At 48.5% G+C, this 17,419-nt stretch overlaps 1 protein-coding gene across 4 annotated transcripts in view; it reads left to right on the top strand.

The window, feature by feature from the left end:
- MACROH2A1 (macroH2A.1 histone) overlaps positions 1 to 17,419 on the top strand; it is a 75,243-nt gene that overhangs the window by 24,658 nt on the left and 33,166 nt on the right. For all 4 annotated transcript variants that reach the window (XM_079770477.1, XM_079770475.1, XM_079770476.1 and 1 more), the window contains exons 3-4: positions 8,052 to 8,158; positions 8,585 to 8,782. In XM_079770477.1, the coding sequence (XP_079626603.1) occupies positions 8,052 to 8,158; positions 8,585 to 8,782 (305 nt within the window). The remainder of the gene's footprint in view (positions 1 to 8,051; positions 8,159 to 8,584; positions 8,783 to 17,419) is intronic.

Raw genomic sequence — 17,419 nt, 5'->3', positions numbered from 1 at the left:
ACAACGATTGAAATTTCTTTTGAGAGCCAAATTTTTTAAACTTAAACTACTTCTAACGCCACTTCTTCAAAATAGACTCGCCCAGGCCGTGGTATTTTGTGGAAAAGCCACACTCAAGGGGCCAAAGAGCCGCATGTGGCTCGAGAGCCGCAGTTTGCCGACCACGGAGCTAGGCAAAGCAGAGCAGTTTAACAAAAGGTCTGCCATCTCTTGAGCACTTACCCTGTGCCAGGCACTGGCCGAGTGCTTTACTTTTGGTAACTCACTGAACCCTCAAACCACCTATTTTGTTTAGGAGGAATTTGAGGTTATGAGAGTTTCAAGAACATCTCTAGGGTCACTCAGAACAGTAACCCATCTCTCAAAGAGCATTTCCTGCAGGCTTTCTACTGGAGCTGACACCTTAGCAATTAGAAGGTGTCAGAGCATTTCCTGCAGGCTTTCTACTGGAGCTGACACCTTAGCAATTAGAGAGAACTGCAACTCAGGTTCACTCAGCCCACTTTGCATCTCCCTTATCTTCAGTGGACCTCTCAAGAGGATGGCATATGCCTAGTCTCCAAGCCAGTCTCCTGTCCAAGATGGAGCTGCAGCCTGGCTGAGGAGGCCATATATTCCTGAGAGTGCAGGCCCTGAGGGCCCCAGAGGATCACCAAAGGGCAATGATATGATCGGTAAAGGCTGGAGACAATCTGTGGCCTGGCGTGGGCAAAGAGGACAGGGGCCTCTGTTCTGCAGGGATGGGCCTGGAAGGACAAGTAGTTACTGACAGAAAGGAGGAAAGTCAAGGGCTAACAGGAATGAGATGGGTATGAGCATAGGAGGGGTGATGGCTGTTGGAGTGACGTGTGCTGGCTGTAGGGAAGAGGCAGTCTCATCAGTATTGGAAGTGCTGCTATAGTGAGGTCCCAGGAGGAAAGCACTCATGGTCAGAGGTGGCCTGAGGGCTGCCATCAGGAGCCACAGAGGGCAGTGCCCAGTGAGGTGTTGAGGGGTTGTATCGCTCAGTAGTACTGAAGGTAGACTGCAGGGCCAGAAGCTTTTTGCCTGATGTCCCTTCGTTGTTCTTTTAGTGAGGGGAAGGTGAAATTCTGGGTGACAGAGCTTAGGCTAATCCTTAGAAAAGTGGCCCTCAGCATCGGAATGCGCTTGGGCAGACAAGGCCAGGCTGGGCTGGGACGGATGACCCCAGGAGTGGCAGCCCCTTAGGGACCTCTCTGACTATAAAACACTCAGATTATTCTAAAAACAATCACCCATGAGAATAACCTAAAAAACCTTCATACACTTAGAGTCTTTTTTAGAGAAGCAGGATTAAGCAGACTGGGACAGGTGTCAGGGCAGGAGGGGGCTTGTGATAATGGAGTTGAGAAGGCCAGTGAGGTGGAATGTAACATAGCTGCCTCTTCTCATTTACACTGTGTTTTCATTTCACATTTGGAAGAAATAAACTGTGCACAAGATAAACTCAAACAGCACACGAGAGAGTAGAGCAAAATGTCCTCTCTGATTTAGTCCCCAATCCACTTCTAGGAGGCAAAGCATTGCACGTCCCAATGAATGTGTGTGTCAGTGTGCATGACAGGCATTGCCTCTGCTCACTACACCATGGCAGCCCACCACAGAAGCCTCTGTTCTGTAACTTGTTTCCCCCTTAAACATCCATCTGGGAAATGGCACCATGTCAGGGCTCTTTAAGTGAGTTCCTCCTTACATTACACTCTTCAAATCATTTCATTTCAACAGACATCTCTGATTGTTCACCCCTTCCTGAGATGAATGAAGAACAAATGGCTATGATTTTCCATATCAAAACAAATATTCCTATTAACCATTTCCTTGTATTTCAATTTAGAGACCTTGAGAGCAAGTGACTCATGGGGCAGAGGGCCCTGCCCAGCTGTTAGCCAGGCCCTAGATTGGAACAGGTTTCTCCAATCCAGGCATCTCCTCCTTCCACCTTCCTTCCTGGGACCTTGACTTGTGCTGTCTCAGCGGCTGGCTTTGGTCCTGCCCCTGCCATAGCATACTCTGCTGGGTTAGACAAAAGCCCCAGACCGCATCCCATAGCAGAGACTGCCCGTGGGGCCACCCTGGGTGCTGCATTCTATCAAGGCAAGTCTGGCAGCACTGAGGTTAATCAGGTTCAAGTGCATTTTTCAAGCACATGTAAACTGTTAAGTGTAACAGCAGAGTAAACTATTGGGGGAGGAAACACCAGGTTTTCTATGTTGCTTTTTCCTCTGCTTGGCTGTCATGCACATCCATCTATCTATCCAGCCAGCCAGCCATTTATTTTTTATTTTTTTAATCCTCCCCCGAGGATTTCTTCCCCCATTGATTTTTAGAGAGAGTGAAACGGAGGGAGGGTGGGAAAGACAGAGAGAGATTGATTGATTGGCTGCCTCCCGCATGCCCCTGATCTGGGATCAAACCTGCAACTCAGGTTATGTGCCCCAACTAGGAATCAAACCCAAAACCTTTTTGGTGCACAGGACAATGCTCCAACCAACTGAGCCACTGGCTGGGGCCAGCCAGCCAGTTGGCCATTTATTTTGATAAAGGAAACAGGGGAAAATCTAGTTTTCTTCCCCTAGAAATCAGCCTGCTATACTTTTTAAAAGATCAAGTGTCCTTGTAGCCTCAATTATAGTAGCTTACATGTACCCATTGTTCTCAGCAAGTAACTTGGCAACTCATTAATCCTCACAAACCTATAGATAACCTCAGTTATCATCCCCCATCTATAGAATGGGAAACTGAAGCTCAGGTATGTCTTGACGCGTCTCACAGCTTAGTGCAGGAGCTGGGATGTATACCGAAAAGACCCCAGCTCTAACCACAGTGTGCTGGTGGCTCCTGCCCTTCACCAAAGACAGACCGAGGAGGTGGCTGACACAGAGACTCTTGAGATTTGGGAAGGATCATAATATCTCTTTGTTAATGTGTATAATGCAATATATATTTTTTTTTTACTTTGAAATATGAAAAACAATTAGCTGACTTTAGAAACTGTGATTCTGTCTTATTGGGAGAATTTGAAGCTGTGTTTCTGTCTTATTGGGAGAATTTGTGGGGAAGGTGAGAGACTGGACAGATGCTGCCACCTGGACCCTTAGACCCCCTGGCCCTTATGAGGGGCCTGTGACGTGGGCTTAACAGCAGGACAAGTTTGTGTCAGATTGGGAACATCTGCAGAAAAGCAACAGAATGACTCATTCTTATAAAATACCTCATACTCTGCACAGAAAACACCACCTTCAATTACTTCTGTAGGTTTTATTTTCTCTATGGAATCCCTGGTTCCTTTTGAGGCTCCTGGGATAGGCAGATCTGGAGAGCTTTGCTGTGGCCACAAGGGAGGCCCTGGAGCTCTGGGTCGATGGCTCAGCAGGTTTCAGACTCTGCCACTCATCTCCTGAAAAGGTGGGATGTAAGCCAATGGACTCTGGGCCGTGGAGGGAATTGGAGGAAACTGGTGCAGTCAGGGTGCAGGAAACCCTAAGCAGCACTCTCCAATTGGGGTTGATGGGTTAAGGCCTTCAGGGATGGAATAAAACAGTTCTGAGCTCAGTGAACTGCTGATGGAAGCCTGGTGACTGGGAAGAAATGACAATGAACAGATTCCTTTGTCATGTTGTTGGCTTTGTAGCAAATATCTGTTTTCTCCTTGGGATTACGTGAACATTGGCTTTTCTTTGATTTCTGGTTGTTGTTCTCAATATTTCTTTTGTTAGAGGAGATGCTTCAAACTGCTCTGTAGAAGCCCCCAACTCTGCTTTGCAAGGCTTGTGTTCAGAGTTTGGCGCAGCCTCCACACATCACCTGTTAGCTGTTAGGAGTCTAATTCTGCAAACCATGACTTCATCTCCCTAAAGAAAGATAGACAGAATGCTTCAATCCAGCAGATATGGTTCAGTTCAAGATGTTTGGAGAGGGGAAAAAAAAAAAGACTCTAAGCCTTTGGTCTCTGGGTGAACTTGGAAAGTAGACCTGTCAAAGGTATTCATGTTCAGACAGCTGGTCTGTAGCTGGAAAGGCTGCCAGATAATTCTGTTATTCAAGGCTGGGAGAATTTTGTCAAGAGGCCTTAAAATGATCGTGCTCAGTGAGGCTGGGGCAAGTTGGGCCCAAAGGTGCCTCTGCATTGCTTGCTGCTCTGAGGAGAGAATAAGGTCCAGACCAGCACAAAGGCTGTAGAGTGGGAGCCAGAGCTGCTTGGGTGTCTTGAAAACTAGATCGTCAAACAAATAAACAAAAGATCTTTAAAAAATAGCACATGAGCTGGCTGGTGATGTTCATTCAGCATGTCCCCTTTTAGTGTTTATAATTAGGGAGCCTTACCACACTTAGGGTTATCTCCAGAGTTGACCCCAAGTGCTTTGGGCCCCAAACTAGAGTTGGTCAGTGGTAACAAAATGAAACTGTCACTGGCTAGGAAGACTTGATTTGAGGGGTGGAGAACCTGGTAAGGGGACTGTTTCTTCTCCTAACTGCTCTTTCCAGTTTCCTCCCGTGGTTTCTTACGGATTCCATTTGTTGTGGTTACAGCCCCCAGAGCTGTGGCTCCTGAAAACTCCCTCCGAGAGAGGGTGCAAGCACTGAGCTCTGGTAACTGTGGAGAAAAGGATTTGCATCTGTAGATCTGGTGTTCTCTTTCTCAGAATTCCTTTCTCCTTGAACCAGCAGAGTTAATTTTTTTTTTTTAGAATTTCCCAGAACCTTCCAAACCACAGGCTGCATCAAGGGCAGGAAACCTTCTTCCCCTGTGGGAAGGTGTGGGGTCCATTCAGCTGATGCTGACTCTGCCCTAGCCCAGGAGGAGGCAGCCAGTGTGTGTAGTGGCAGGCATCCCCATGGCTCAGGGTGCAGTGGCAGGAATCCATGCCTAGCTGAGCTGGGCTCCCATGATTTAGCTTTTCTATCATTTGCAAAGCCCAGATCACTTATTAGGAAGGAAACCTAATCAGGAAATCTCCTGGTGGTTCACACCCTGCCCCAATTCCTCAGCAGCGGGCACCCTCTCCTTCCCGAACATGCCCTGGAGGGCAGATGGGACCTGTTCCATCTTGTCCAGTTGCTGTCATTTTACACCTCCCCTCTCCCCTGCAGCAGGCAGCCTTCTCTTAGCCAGGAAAGCCCTTTGTGACTGGGCTTCTGCAGTCAGACTGAGGACAAAAGGATGGGTTTACTGAATTCTTGGCCAGGGGAATATGTGCCCTGGATTCCTACTTTTGTTATCAGATTTCTCCCCCTTCTTCCTTGGCTGTTGTAAAATGCCCAGCCCTCTGTGAGCTGCAGTATAGGGGTGGGGCAGGGCACCCAATTCTCATAAAAGGTGTGTCTCCCAGGTGCTCTGTTTTTTGTATCCCTTGATAAAGGGGTTACTATGGTAACTGTTCCTCTGGCAAACAGGCAGGAGTAAATGGAAGATAAGGCTTTTGCTCAATCTAGCTGGGGTGTGGATTTCTGCCCCTCTTTGTTGTCCCCACTTGATACAGCTTCCCTCCCGCCCACAGGGCTGAGTTCAAAGATGAGCTGGAGTTTTGCAAAAAGGAAGGAGTCCTGGATATTCTGGTTCCTTGGTGAAGAAGGCAACAGAATGACACCCCTGCCTAGCTCTTTCTAAGGAGCCCAAACACTCCGCATTCCACTGCATACACCTCCCCCAGGCCCTCCACTCCACCTCATTGTCACTCTCAGGTGGATCTAGTCTGGCATCACAGAATCCATTGCTTAATTAGCAGTAAGTGAGCCCAGTCCTTGCAATTTCCCAAGTATAGAAGCTCAGGCCATTGGAAGTTTCATTCACAGTGTGAGAGTTCCTGGGGGGGGAAAAGCTCGTGAAAGTCAAGGGGAATTCCTGGAGAACTGACCTTCAGATTTCTCAGCCATTGGTGCTACTTATAAGTCACTCCATTGCTTTATTTCTCTGTTATATACAGCCTGTCCCCTACCCAAATCAGACCCCTTCCCACCCTCAGGGCTTTGCATTCATCACCTCCATCTTCCCTGCACCATGAGAGCAGCACTGCCAAAAATAAAAAAACCACATCCCTCCTCTCCCCCCGCCCCCCCCCAACGGCCTCTGCCTTCTCTTGGGGAGAGCCTTTCACTAACCTCCAGGCAGGAAGAGGAACCAGGCCCCCCCACTTTCCTGAGAAACCGCAATTTCCAACGATCTTCTTGCCAAAGGGATGGGCTTAGGGCACCACTGTGAGTGCTTTTCTCTCTCTCTCTCTCTCTCCAGGTAAAGACTTCTTAGCACACTATGGGGAAAAGGTTGTAATCCACCTGCCTCCTGTATATTCTGGGTCTGAAGACACTGATGGCCTGTGCTTCCCTGTGTCCTTGGAAAGTGGGGGCCGGCTGGGGAGGGGAAGGGATGGTGGAGGCCAGGAAGCCAGCCAAGTGGGCTATGGCTTCATGCTACAGCTGCCCCTCTTCGGCCCTCCTGCTGCACGGGCTCCAGCCCAGCAACAGCTGTGACCAGCTCTCCTTCCTGTGCTCTTACTCTTAGGGTCTGTGCTCAGGTCAGACTCCTGCTTTGGCTCCCTCCCAGGCCGTAGTCAGGGTAATAGCACTGTAGACGTGCCACCTCCTCCAGGAACATGGGAGAACAAAGGGCAAGCTGGGCTGGCCAGGAAGGCAGTTGTGCATTCATGGCACCTGAGGCCTAAGGTCATTCAGGCCTCCCAAGCACACCTCTCCATTTAGCAAAGATAGGTCCATCTGCGCTGGGCATTAGCACTCTTTTTAAAATATATAGATACACACACACACACACACACACACACGTGTGTGTGTGTGTGTGTGTGTGTGTGTGTGTGTGTGTATATATATTTTTTATTTCAGAGAGGAAGGGGAGAGGGGGAGAGAGAGAGAAACATCAGTGATGAGAGAAAATCATTGATTGGCTGCCTCCTGCACGCCCCTTACCGGGGATCGAGCCCACAATCCAGGCATGTGCCCTTGACCAGAATCAAACCTGGGACCCTTCAGTCCACAGACAGATGCTCTCTCCACTGAACCAAACCAGCTAGGGCTGGCCATTAGCACTCTTGATGGCCTCTGTTTTAAAGTTGTGCTAATCATTGATTTCACCAGCAATAAAAGCATTTTCTCCTTTGTTTGTTGCCTGAGAGACACTTTTTGTCATGCTGAGGTATCAGCATGAAAGGTTTATCAGGTGGAAAACTGAAGTTTGGTTTGACAACAGAGACCTTGTTTCTTCTTTTTTTTTTTTTGTGAACAACTTGGTCGAGAACTGAATTGTTCAAGATGGGAAACATTTGAGAACAAAGGTTTGACAGTATTTTTATGATGTTGACTTTATGTAAAGAGTCCAGTCATCTTCCAGTTTTGAATCTGAGTGTGCAGGCAGTCAACATCAACTCCATTGACAGACTTACTAAGCACCTGTAAAATGCCACCGCCCCCTGAAGCCCCGAAACCCATGCAGTTCACTTTTAGGGACCACACCATTGGCTTATCAGGGTTGATCTTGTTGACATCTGAATGCTGACTGCAGGCAGCTCTGTTCTGGCAAATAAGTTCAGATCTCAGCTCTACCACTTCTTACTGAGTGACCTTTGACCAGTCACTTCTCCTCTGTAAGCCTCTGTCTTCACCTCCGAAACAGGGTTGGACCAGGGGTTGATTCAACACTTCTGTGACTTAGCTCAAAGTGTGCCAGGCAGACGGCCTGCATCTTCCCACCTCAGGGTAGCTGCTTCGTGAACTGATACCTGTGTCCATTCCCAGCTCCATGAGTGGGGGTAAGGAGGATGCATGTGAGCCTCTGATGCTCTAACGCCGTGGTCGGCAAACTGCGGCTCTTTGGCCCCTTGAGTGTGGCTCTTCCACAAAATACCATGGCCTGGGCGAGTCTACTTTGAAGCAGTGGCATTATAAGAAGTTTAAGTTTAAAAAATTTGGCTCTCAAAAGAAATTTCAATCGTTGTACTGTTGATATTTGGCTCTGTTGACTAATGAGTTTGCCGACCACTGCTCTAACACAACCATGTGCTTTTCCTCTCTGTTCCTTACAGCGGAGATTCTGGAGCTGGCTGGCAACGCGGCCAGGGACAACAAGAAGGGACGGGTCACACCCCGGCACATCCTGCTGGCCGTGGCCAATGATGAAGAACTAAATCAGGTACGGGGCTCTCCTAGCCAGCCTACCCCAGACACCTGAGCAGCCAGTCATGCTGCCTGAGAGACAGAGCTGTCTGTGCAGAGGGAGGTTGCATGTTGCTGGCTTTCAAAGGTGTGGACTGCATTTTGGACTGTTAGCAGCTTCCCTGCCCACCTTGGATGTTTTTTCCCGAAGGCCTTATTTGGGAGTGGGAGGCAAGGATGAAACAAGGTATTTGGCTCTCAAATGAATCCCCCTCTCCTAGTGAGGGACTCTGAGGACTTGTTCCCTGTGTAGTGAGCCAGGTCCCGTCAGCATCCTTGTAGATGCCATGGAGGGAAGAACTCTACCAACCAAAACTGAAAGCATGGATGGCAGGGCTGACTTCTTGAAGGTCGGGGGCAGGCTGGCCTAGCTCACCATCTGCTACTTTGGTTTTCCTGCAAGCTGCTAAAAGGAGTCACCATAGCCAGTGGTGGGGTGTTACCAAACATCCACCCAGAGTTGCTAGCGAAGAAACGAGGATCCAAAGGGAAGTTGGAAGCCATCATCACGCCACCCCCAGCCAAAAAGGCCAAGTCTCCATCCCAGAAGAAGCCAGTGTCAAAGAAAGCTGGAGGCAAGAAAGGGGCCCGGAAATCCAAGGTATGTGATTTGGCAGGGGCGTGTGGGGTAGGGCAGGGCAGTGCAGATAGGTGGTTGTCAGGAGAGCCCCCTTCCTGCTGAGCGCTCATCCCTCCAATGGGGTGCAGCTCTACAGAGGAACATGTGGGAACTGGTTACAGAGGGGCTAGTCCTGCTCAAGCAGCCAGAGTCTGGACACAGTTGGGGGACTGGATTCCTGCAGGCAAGGAGTATGTGAAGTGGGTGCCGGGAAGATCAGGATGGAAGGACCTCATGCTTGGTCTTTTAGGGGGATGCCCATGCCTGTGGGAAGTGACCTGTGTGTACAGGATCTTCCTGGTGCTTAGACAGCTACCATTGAGTCCTGCCCGAGGTGCCAGCTGCCCACTTGCTCCTGATACTCTCAGAACTGATGTTGCATTGCCATGGCTACTTGTCCTACTTTGAGCATGTTCCAGCAGGGACAGTCCAGACAGTTTGCTTTTTAGAATGATTGCCTCGTTAAGGAGTATAACAGACACATTATTCAGGCCCTCCTGCTAGACCCAACTTGGACTGAGACTAGGTCCTGGGTACTGATCATTTTGTGGTGAACGAAATCCTCTCATTAGTGTGTTCCTTTGTCACTGGGCCCTGCCTCTCAGCAGTTGTCACAGTTGGTTTGAGACCCAACAAATGAGGCGCAGTGCAGTTAAAGCTCTGTCTTTAATAAATGGAATTTTAAGGCTGTGCTACCCTGCGGTGCCGCCCATGAGTCATCCTTCTCCAGCCATACTGGAGGAAATTACCTCTGGCAGAAGGTGACCTACCTGTTTTGTAAGACCCTCAATAAGAACTCCTTGGAAATGACTCTTGGGTTCTGATGCAGTGTAAGGACATTTTTCCTACCAAGCCCACACCTCTCACCAGAGAGATGGTGAGGTCACCTCCTAGGATGGGCTCCAGGGGCCCTGACCCAGAGCCACAGTCCTGCATATCCCCTCCTCTGACCTGTCCAAAGATTAGGTCCCTGGCCCGTCTGTGCCACAGGCAGATTGGCTTTCACCACCTGGGGGCACCTTTCTGACCTCTAACCTCCCATCCACACACTTTATGTAGTTGAGGTGAAGACGCTGTATTTTTAGTACCTCCTTCTGGGTGCAAACAAATGCTTTCCTGAAGACATCAGAATCTAAATTCTTCTTTCCAACAGACCACCCACCCCATCCCTCCCACCCCCATCTTACCCCACCCGGCTCTGAATCTCTCCCAGCTCTTTGAGAGAGAAACTTAGTATTGAAGAGCATCCTGTAAGTTTATTTCCAGACACTTGCACCTAGCTCACAAGTCCTGGAGAAGGCTTAGAGTCAGGGGGGAATTCACACAATGCTTCATTCTCATTCCTGCTAACTATAAATTTAGCCGATTGAACATTTTCTTTTCCCCCTTTCACATTTGCAGCTGGACCGGGGTGGGGGGATGGGGGTAGAGCAAGATGGAGAAAGAGAGGAGAAAAGCACCTGTGCAACCCTTTTTAATTAATTATTAATTGATTAGTTATTTTTTAAATCCTCACCCGAGGATATGCTTATTGATTTTAGAGAGATGGAAGAGAGAGAGAGACAGAGAGAGAGAGAGAGAGAGAAACATGGATGTGAGAGAGAACATCGATTGGTTGCCTTCTATATGTGCCCCAACTGGGGATCGAACCCACAACCTAGGAATGTGCCCTAACTGGGAATGAAACCTGCAACCTTTTGATGTATGGGACCATGTTCCAACCAACTGAGCCACACTGGCCAGGGCTGTATGACCCTTTTTAAATGTTAAAAAAGAAGACGAAGCTGCCAAATCCATCATCTCTTGATAATGGGCCCCAGGGAGCTGAGGACCAGCAGGGCAGAACTGCATCCTTCAGCCTAGCCATCGTCAGGCTGTGGCCAGAGCCATGGCCCTTGTTCCTGCAGGCCTGCTGGTCGTTGATGTTTGAGCCTCTCCGACTCCAGTGTGTCTGGCATCAGTGGGCTGAACCTTGCTATCTGTCATCCTGATTCCTCCCTGGTAGTTTTGCCAATGACTTTCTGAACTTTCCAATTGACCAAACACTAAGAAGGTTTTTTCTTTCTTTTTGGAAATATAGCGGTGTATGTGTGTGTGTGTGTCTTTAGCTCCTAGTAGCTATATTTGGAACTCAGTGTTTCTAATAACCATATGCCAATAATCACTCGAACACTCCACTTTTCCCTTGATTACAAAAGCAGGAAATCTGTTATGGTGGTCTGTTTTACTTCCATACAATAAAACACATTGTCTGCTTACTGTACGAATATTTGGCTAACATTAAACCCTGGGGGAAGCTGAAATTGGAACTGTGAACAGCTAATTTTCAAAACATTTGTTTAATGTAAATTGTGGTGTCAGCTCCCAGAAACAGTGGAGAACCCTGCAACTCCAGGTTTAAGTGGAATGTTCTGAAAATAACCTTTCCAGAGACAGGCAGAGAAAGCCTTAGTAACATGCTAAAGTACTTGCAGTGAAAGGGAGTTGGTATTTTTCAAATGTCAACACTTGAATTCCAAATCATAATTTTCTCCCCAATTCTGTATAATTGGACGTTTTTTAGTCTCCAGTTGTGACAGCTGAGTCAGCTATGGTGGAAATAGAGAATAAAGAAGGCAATAGAACCCACCAGGGCTAGGAGTCTGGAGCCTTGGAACTGCCTAGGGCTTCTCCTTCCTACTTGGGTGGCCTCAGGCAAGTCTGTGACTTAGTTTACACCCCCTCCAATAAAATGATGGGGTCCATCCCAGACTTAAAATTTAGTGACTCAATGAATATTTGCACAATGTATTTTTGACTAGGTAATATGTGTAAGAATTGGGATGGTGCAAAAGTATGCAGTAGTAGAATCTCAATCCCACCAGTCCCCCCACATGCCCCCAGATGTGTCTCTGTAATTAGTCTTTATGTACCTTTTTACAAAGTCTATGCACATAAGAGCATATCTATCTATCTATATAAAAGCCCAAGTGACCGTTATGACGGAACTACTGGAACGACCGGTTGACCAGTCTCTATGATGCGCACTGACCACCAGAGGGCAGATTCTCAATGCAGGAGCTGCCCCCTGGTAGTCAGTGTGCTCCCGTGGCCCCTTCCTCCGGCCAGCCAGCCCCCATCGCCCTCTGGTGCTAAACCATTTGTAGAGACCTGCTTCTGGGTCGTGGTTTCGTACATAGCAGAGCGGCTCCCTCCCTGCGATCTATTGAAAGTCAGCCCTGGACACAAGGGTTTGTCTCACTCCCGTCCTCTCCCTTCCTTGGGGACCTCCCGCCCCCCATGTGGGGGCGGTGCGGTGGTGAGGGAAGGAGGAGGATGGGAGGCGGGGAACTGCGCGGTGGTGGGATGCCAAGGGTTGAGGTGGCATCCAGCATCCATTCCTTCTGTGCCCGGCCCAGCAACTGTTGCCTCCTCTCCCGACCCTGCCAGGGCCTTTGGGTCCAGGCTGGGATGGGGAACAGGGAGGGGATGGGTGGCGGCAAACGCGGCCCCTTTCCCAGGGGGGTCGAGGGTTGGCTTCCTCCCCCATTCCTCCCCTCTGCCAGCCAACCTCCCGTGGTCCCGTCCTCCCCCCCCCCCCGCCACCGCCCCTCCCCCTCTTCCCCCCTGCACGAATTCTTTCACCGGGCCTCTAGTAGATATTTAAAGTCTTCCCCCTCCTACCTACCTTTAACTCTAACTCTAACTCTAACTCTAACTCTAACTCTAACTATAACTATAACTATAACTATAACTATAACTATCTATATAATCTTGTTACCCACTGTTTAGGCAGTATTACTTAGTGGTTAAGGGTGTAAGGGTGCCAGCTTACCTGGCTGTATATTCCAATTCTGTCATTTTCTGGCTGTGTGATCTTGGGATGTGATTTGACCTCTCTGGTATCAGTTCCCTCATCTGTAAAATGGGAGATTGGGAGGTTTAAAAGAGAATTCATGTAAGTGCTTATAGCATTGTGGCACAAATTTTAGCCGCTGTTGTTATTAACTTGGCAGTGCTTTCATATTGGTGCATGTAGAGCTGCTTTAGTATTTCATGTATGATTCTAGTTACTTATATAGTATTCAAGACCAGTGTACCCAGATCTCTATGAATGGACTTCCTGTTTGTTTCTAGCGTTCATTCTGACATACAGTAGCACAGTGATCATCACTGTATGTGGGTCTCTGTGCTCAAGTGCAAGAGTATCTATAGGATAACATCCTCAAGGTGAACTTGCTGAGGTAGATTGTATTATTATTATTTTTTTAACTTCAATGGCAATTGCTCATATATAGAGCATTTTATCCCATTAAGAAATTTCAAAAGCTGTCTCATTCTTTCAACTTTTAACACTGGGCTGTTAAAGAAGATGTATGCATGTGATCGATATTGATCAAGTCTGCATGTGCTTGTTACTGTTCTCAGTAGCAGTGAATGAAAGGCCCTTGCCCTCCCTCCATGTTCAGTGAGCTTTGGTCTAGTGAGAGGGGCAGAGTCATTATAAAAGGTTGGGGGGGACAGAGCAGGTGCAAGGACAAAAATAAAGTGGAGTGATGTCATGGGCAATGTAATTTTACCTAGGTGGTCAGGTGAGCCCTCTCTGGTAAGGTGACACTTGAATGGAGACCTGATGGATTAAGGTATCGAGAATTCAGGTGACTGGAAAGAAAGCTCCTAGCAGAGGAACAGCAAGTGGGCCCTGAGGTGGGAGCATGCCTGTCTTCTCCCAGAGAGAACTTGACAGAATCTGCATTTGGGGTCCCTGACATGTCTATAATGGATGCCTTTTGCAGTCAGAGAAGCCCCAGATCCTTCTAAGATAAGGTTACAAATGCATAAAATACCAAAGATTCAAAGGAAACCATTTAAAAAAAAAAATGTGTTTTTCCTTGTGATGAGAAGAACTCTTAGGATCTACTCTCTTAACAACTTTCAAATATATCATACAGCAATGTTAACTATAGTCATCATGTTCTACATTATATCCCTAGTTATTTTATAACCAGAAGATTGTACCTTTTGACCAACTTCATGCAATTCTTCGCCCAACCCTTCACCTCTGGTAACCACAAATCTGATTTCTTTTTCTATATGTTTGGTTTGTTTTTTTTAAGATTCCACATATAAGTGAGACCATACACTATTTGTCTTTCTCTGTCTGACTTACTGCACTTAGCATAATGCCCTCGAGCTATCTATGTTGTCACAAATGGCAGGATTTCCTTCATTTTTATGGCTGAACTAGAGGCCCAGTGCACAAATTCATGCACATTGAAAGGAAATTAATTAGAAGAAATATTTTAATATCGTTTTTCACCCTTTCTCTATAATAGAAGTGTCAACTGAATCTGCGATCAACAATGACAGATTGAAACACATGCGTGCGATTGGCACACCAGTGAGGGCTTTATGTGTATCGCACATGTGCCAGTAAACTTAGCCTTTTATATACATTGAATAAACTTGCTTAATTAGACCTGCTTTCTGATGTAGCTAAACTTTTTCCAGCCCAGTGAAGTACCCCAACTTCTCTTTCAGGTAATTGTCAGCAACACAGCAGTAAATACCAACACAAAGCAGATTATTATTGTAGATCATGCAGGGAGAACAAAGAGTAAAATATTTAACTGCAGCAGTGTTTGATGATATTCTGCACAGTGAAAACCTGAAGTCATTTTCAAGGTCCACCATTTCTTCTTTTCAGTCAGGTCAAGTTTCTAAGTTTTCTAAATCTCCATTTTCCAGCGAATGAAAAGAAACTAGGATTCCACCGAGTCTCTTATCTACCTACTTCAGGACTTCTGTGAGGATCAAATGAGATGAGGCATGGGAAAATGCTTCACAGACATTTGATTAAAGTGTGAAATGTTTGCACCTGGCTATAAAGCAAGTCATGTTCCTGGGCTGGAGAAACTGCAAGGAGGCTAGTCGTCACTAGGGAGAGGAAGCCAGGTGTTGCTACAGGACGTCATTACCTGGTGCCCACAGCCACCACAGGCTGGGCTATGGGCTGCATTTTGTGCCATGGGATCTCAGCAGTGATTTGGTGGGCTGTCACTCCAGCATGGTGGTAGGGCCTATGTCCCACTTGGGGGAAGCCGAGTGTTGCTTTGTGTGCCCCAGGTCTGCAGTGCCATTTCTCTGTGCGCGTCATGGCAGTTCCTGCATTGAGCGTCTTCCCCCTGGTGGTCAGTGAGTGTCATAGCAACCAGTCAATGGCCAGACATTTAGCATATTAGCCTTTTTTTTTACAATATTTTTTTTATTGATTTAAAGAGGAAGCGAGAGAGAAATAGAAATATCAATGATGAGAGAGAATCATTGATTGGCTGCCTCCTGCACGACCTCCACTGGGAATCCAGCCTGCAACCCAGGCATGTGCCCTTGACCAGAATTGAACCCGGGACCCTTCAGTCCACAGGCCGAAACTCTATCCACTAAGCCAAACTGGCTAGGGCCATATTAGCCTTTTATAGCTATACTAGAGGCCCGGTGCACGAAATTCATGCATGGGGGGGTGTCCCTCAGCCCAGCCTGCACCCTCTCCAATCTGGGACCCCTCGAAGGATGTCCTGCTGCTGGTTTACAGGGATTGGGCCTAAACCGGCAGTTAGACAACCCTCTCGCAATCTGGAACTGCTGGCTCCTAACCGCTCACCTGCCTGCCTGCCTGCCTGATTGCCCCTATCACTCTTCCTGCCAGCCTGCTTGCCCCCAACTGCCCACTGCTGCCGGCCTGCTCACCCCCAAATGCCCCCCCCCGCCAGCCTGATCACCCCCAACTGCCCCCCGTGCCAGTGTGCTCGTCCCCAACTTCCTCCCCTGCCGGCCTGCTCACCCCCAACTGCCCTCCCTGCTGGCCTGCTCGCCCCCACCTTTTCTCCCCACTGGCCTGCTGGCCCCCAACTGCCCCTCTGCTGGCCTGCTCACTCCAAACTGTCCCCCTCCACTGTCCTGATCACCTCCAACTGACCCCCACTGACGGGGTGAGGGGCTAGGGCTGTTTTCAGGCTGGCCACACCCCCTTCAGGGTGGGGGTCCCCACTGTGTTGCCTGGCCAGCCTGGGTGAGGGGCTGATGGCTGTTTGCAGGCTGGTCAACCCCCCCAGTGGGGACCCTCACCCCATGGGAGTGTGGCCAGCCTGGGTGAGGAGCTGAGGGCTGTTTTCAGGCTGGCCACACCCCACAGCGATCCAGGCTCCCAGCCCCTCCTTTTTTTCTTTTCTTTCTTTTTTTTCAGTGCCTCCTTGAGCGGAGGCCAGGGCCAGCTGGAAGCAGGTATCTGGGATTTATTTATCTTCTATAATTGAAACTTTGTAGCCTTGAGTGGAGGCCAGGGCCAGCCAGGGCAGGCAGAAAGCTTGGCTTCCTCCATCGCCAGGGGCAACCCAAGCCTCCTGCTCGCTCCAGCTCCATGGCTGTGGCCATCTTTGTTGGGTTAATTTGCATACTCGTTCCTGATTGGGCATGGCTGGTGGGTGTAGTAGAGGTACAGTCAATTTGCATGTTTCTCTTTTATTAGTGTAGACTAGTGGCCCGGTGCATGAAATTCGTGCACATTAAAAGGGGATTAATTAGAGGAAATATTTTAATATTGCTATTTGCCCTTTCTCTATAATAGAAGTGTCAGAGATGAAAGAAAATTAGTAAAATGTATATGAAAATCTCTCTCCTGTCAGAGTTTGGGGCACGCTGCAGGACCTAGAGTCAAGTCCCCGCCCACTACCCGCATGCACTTCAAAAACACAGGAGACCCAGACCCGGCCTGCCCCACCCCAGTCAAGCCCCTCTGGGTGGGGGGGTGCAGCCTTAGGTTCCCCAGCCTGGCACCAGACCGGGAGGGCACAGTCTCAGGTCCCCCATCAAGCCCCGCCGGGCGGGGGCCATGGCCTGAGGTCCCCTGTCAAGCCCCGCTGGGTGAGGGGCATGGCCTTAGGTCACCATCAAGCCCCACGGGGTGGGGGGCACAGCCTAAGGTCCCTTGCCCCAGCCAGGCGCCATGGAGCCTGAGGTCCCTGCTGTTCAGTCGTGACATTACGGCGTCCCGGCTAATTTGCATATTCCTCTATTACACACACACACACACATCATATATATATATATATATATATATATATATATATATATACACACACCCACACACACACATACATACATACATACACCTAAGCAACCGTCTGACTGGTAGCTATGACACACAATGACCCCCAGGGGGCAGACACTCAATGCAGGAGCTGCTGAGCTGTGGTGACGCACCCAGAACCAGAGAGAGAGGAGGGAGCCTGATTCCAGGGTGCATCACCCAAGAACCGCCCTCTTGCAATCTGGGACCCCTCGGGGGATGTTGGAGAGCCAGTTTCAGCTCAATCCCTGCAGGCCAGGCCGAGGGACCCCACTGGTGCATGAATCCGTGCACCAGGCCTCTAGTATATAGATAATATTTCATTGTGTATGTGTGTATATATATACACCACAACTTTATTTTTGTGTACAGCATGAGGAAAGAGGAGAATCATGGGGGTCTGAACAATTTTGAGGACCCCATTTAAATAAAATACAAATTATAAGTATAAAATAAATACAGGGCCTTAGATATAATCTGCACAACTTATTAAAGGACCTTTGTTATATTCATAG

Source organism: Cnephaeus nilssonii (genome assembly GCF_951640355.1).
Source record: "Cnephaeus nilssonii genome assembly, chromosome: 5".
Classification (NCBI taxonomy): domain Eukaryota; kingdom Metazoa; phylum Chordata; class Mammalia; order Chiroptera; family Vespertilionidae; genus Cnephaeus; species Cnephaeus nilssonii.
Note: the sequence above shows the minus strand (reverse complement) of the source record. Positions and strands in the feature narration are given on the sequence as shown.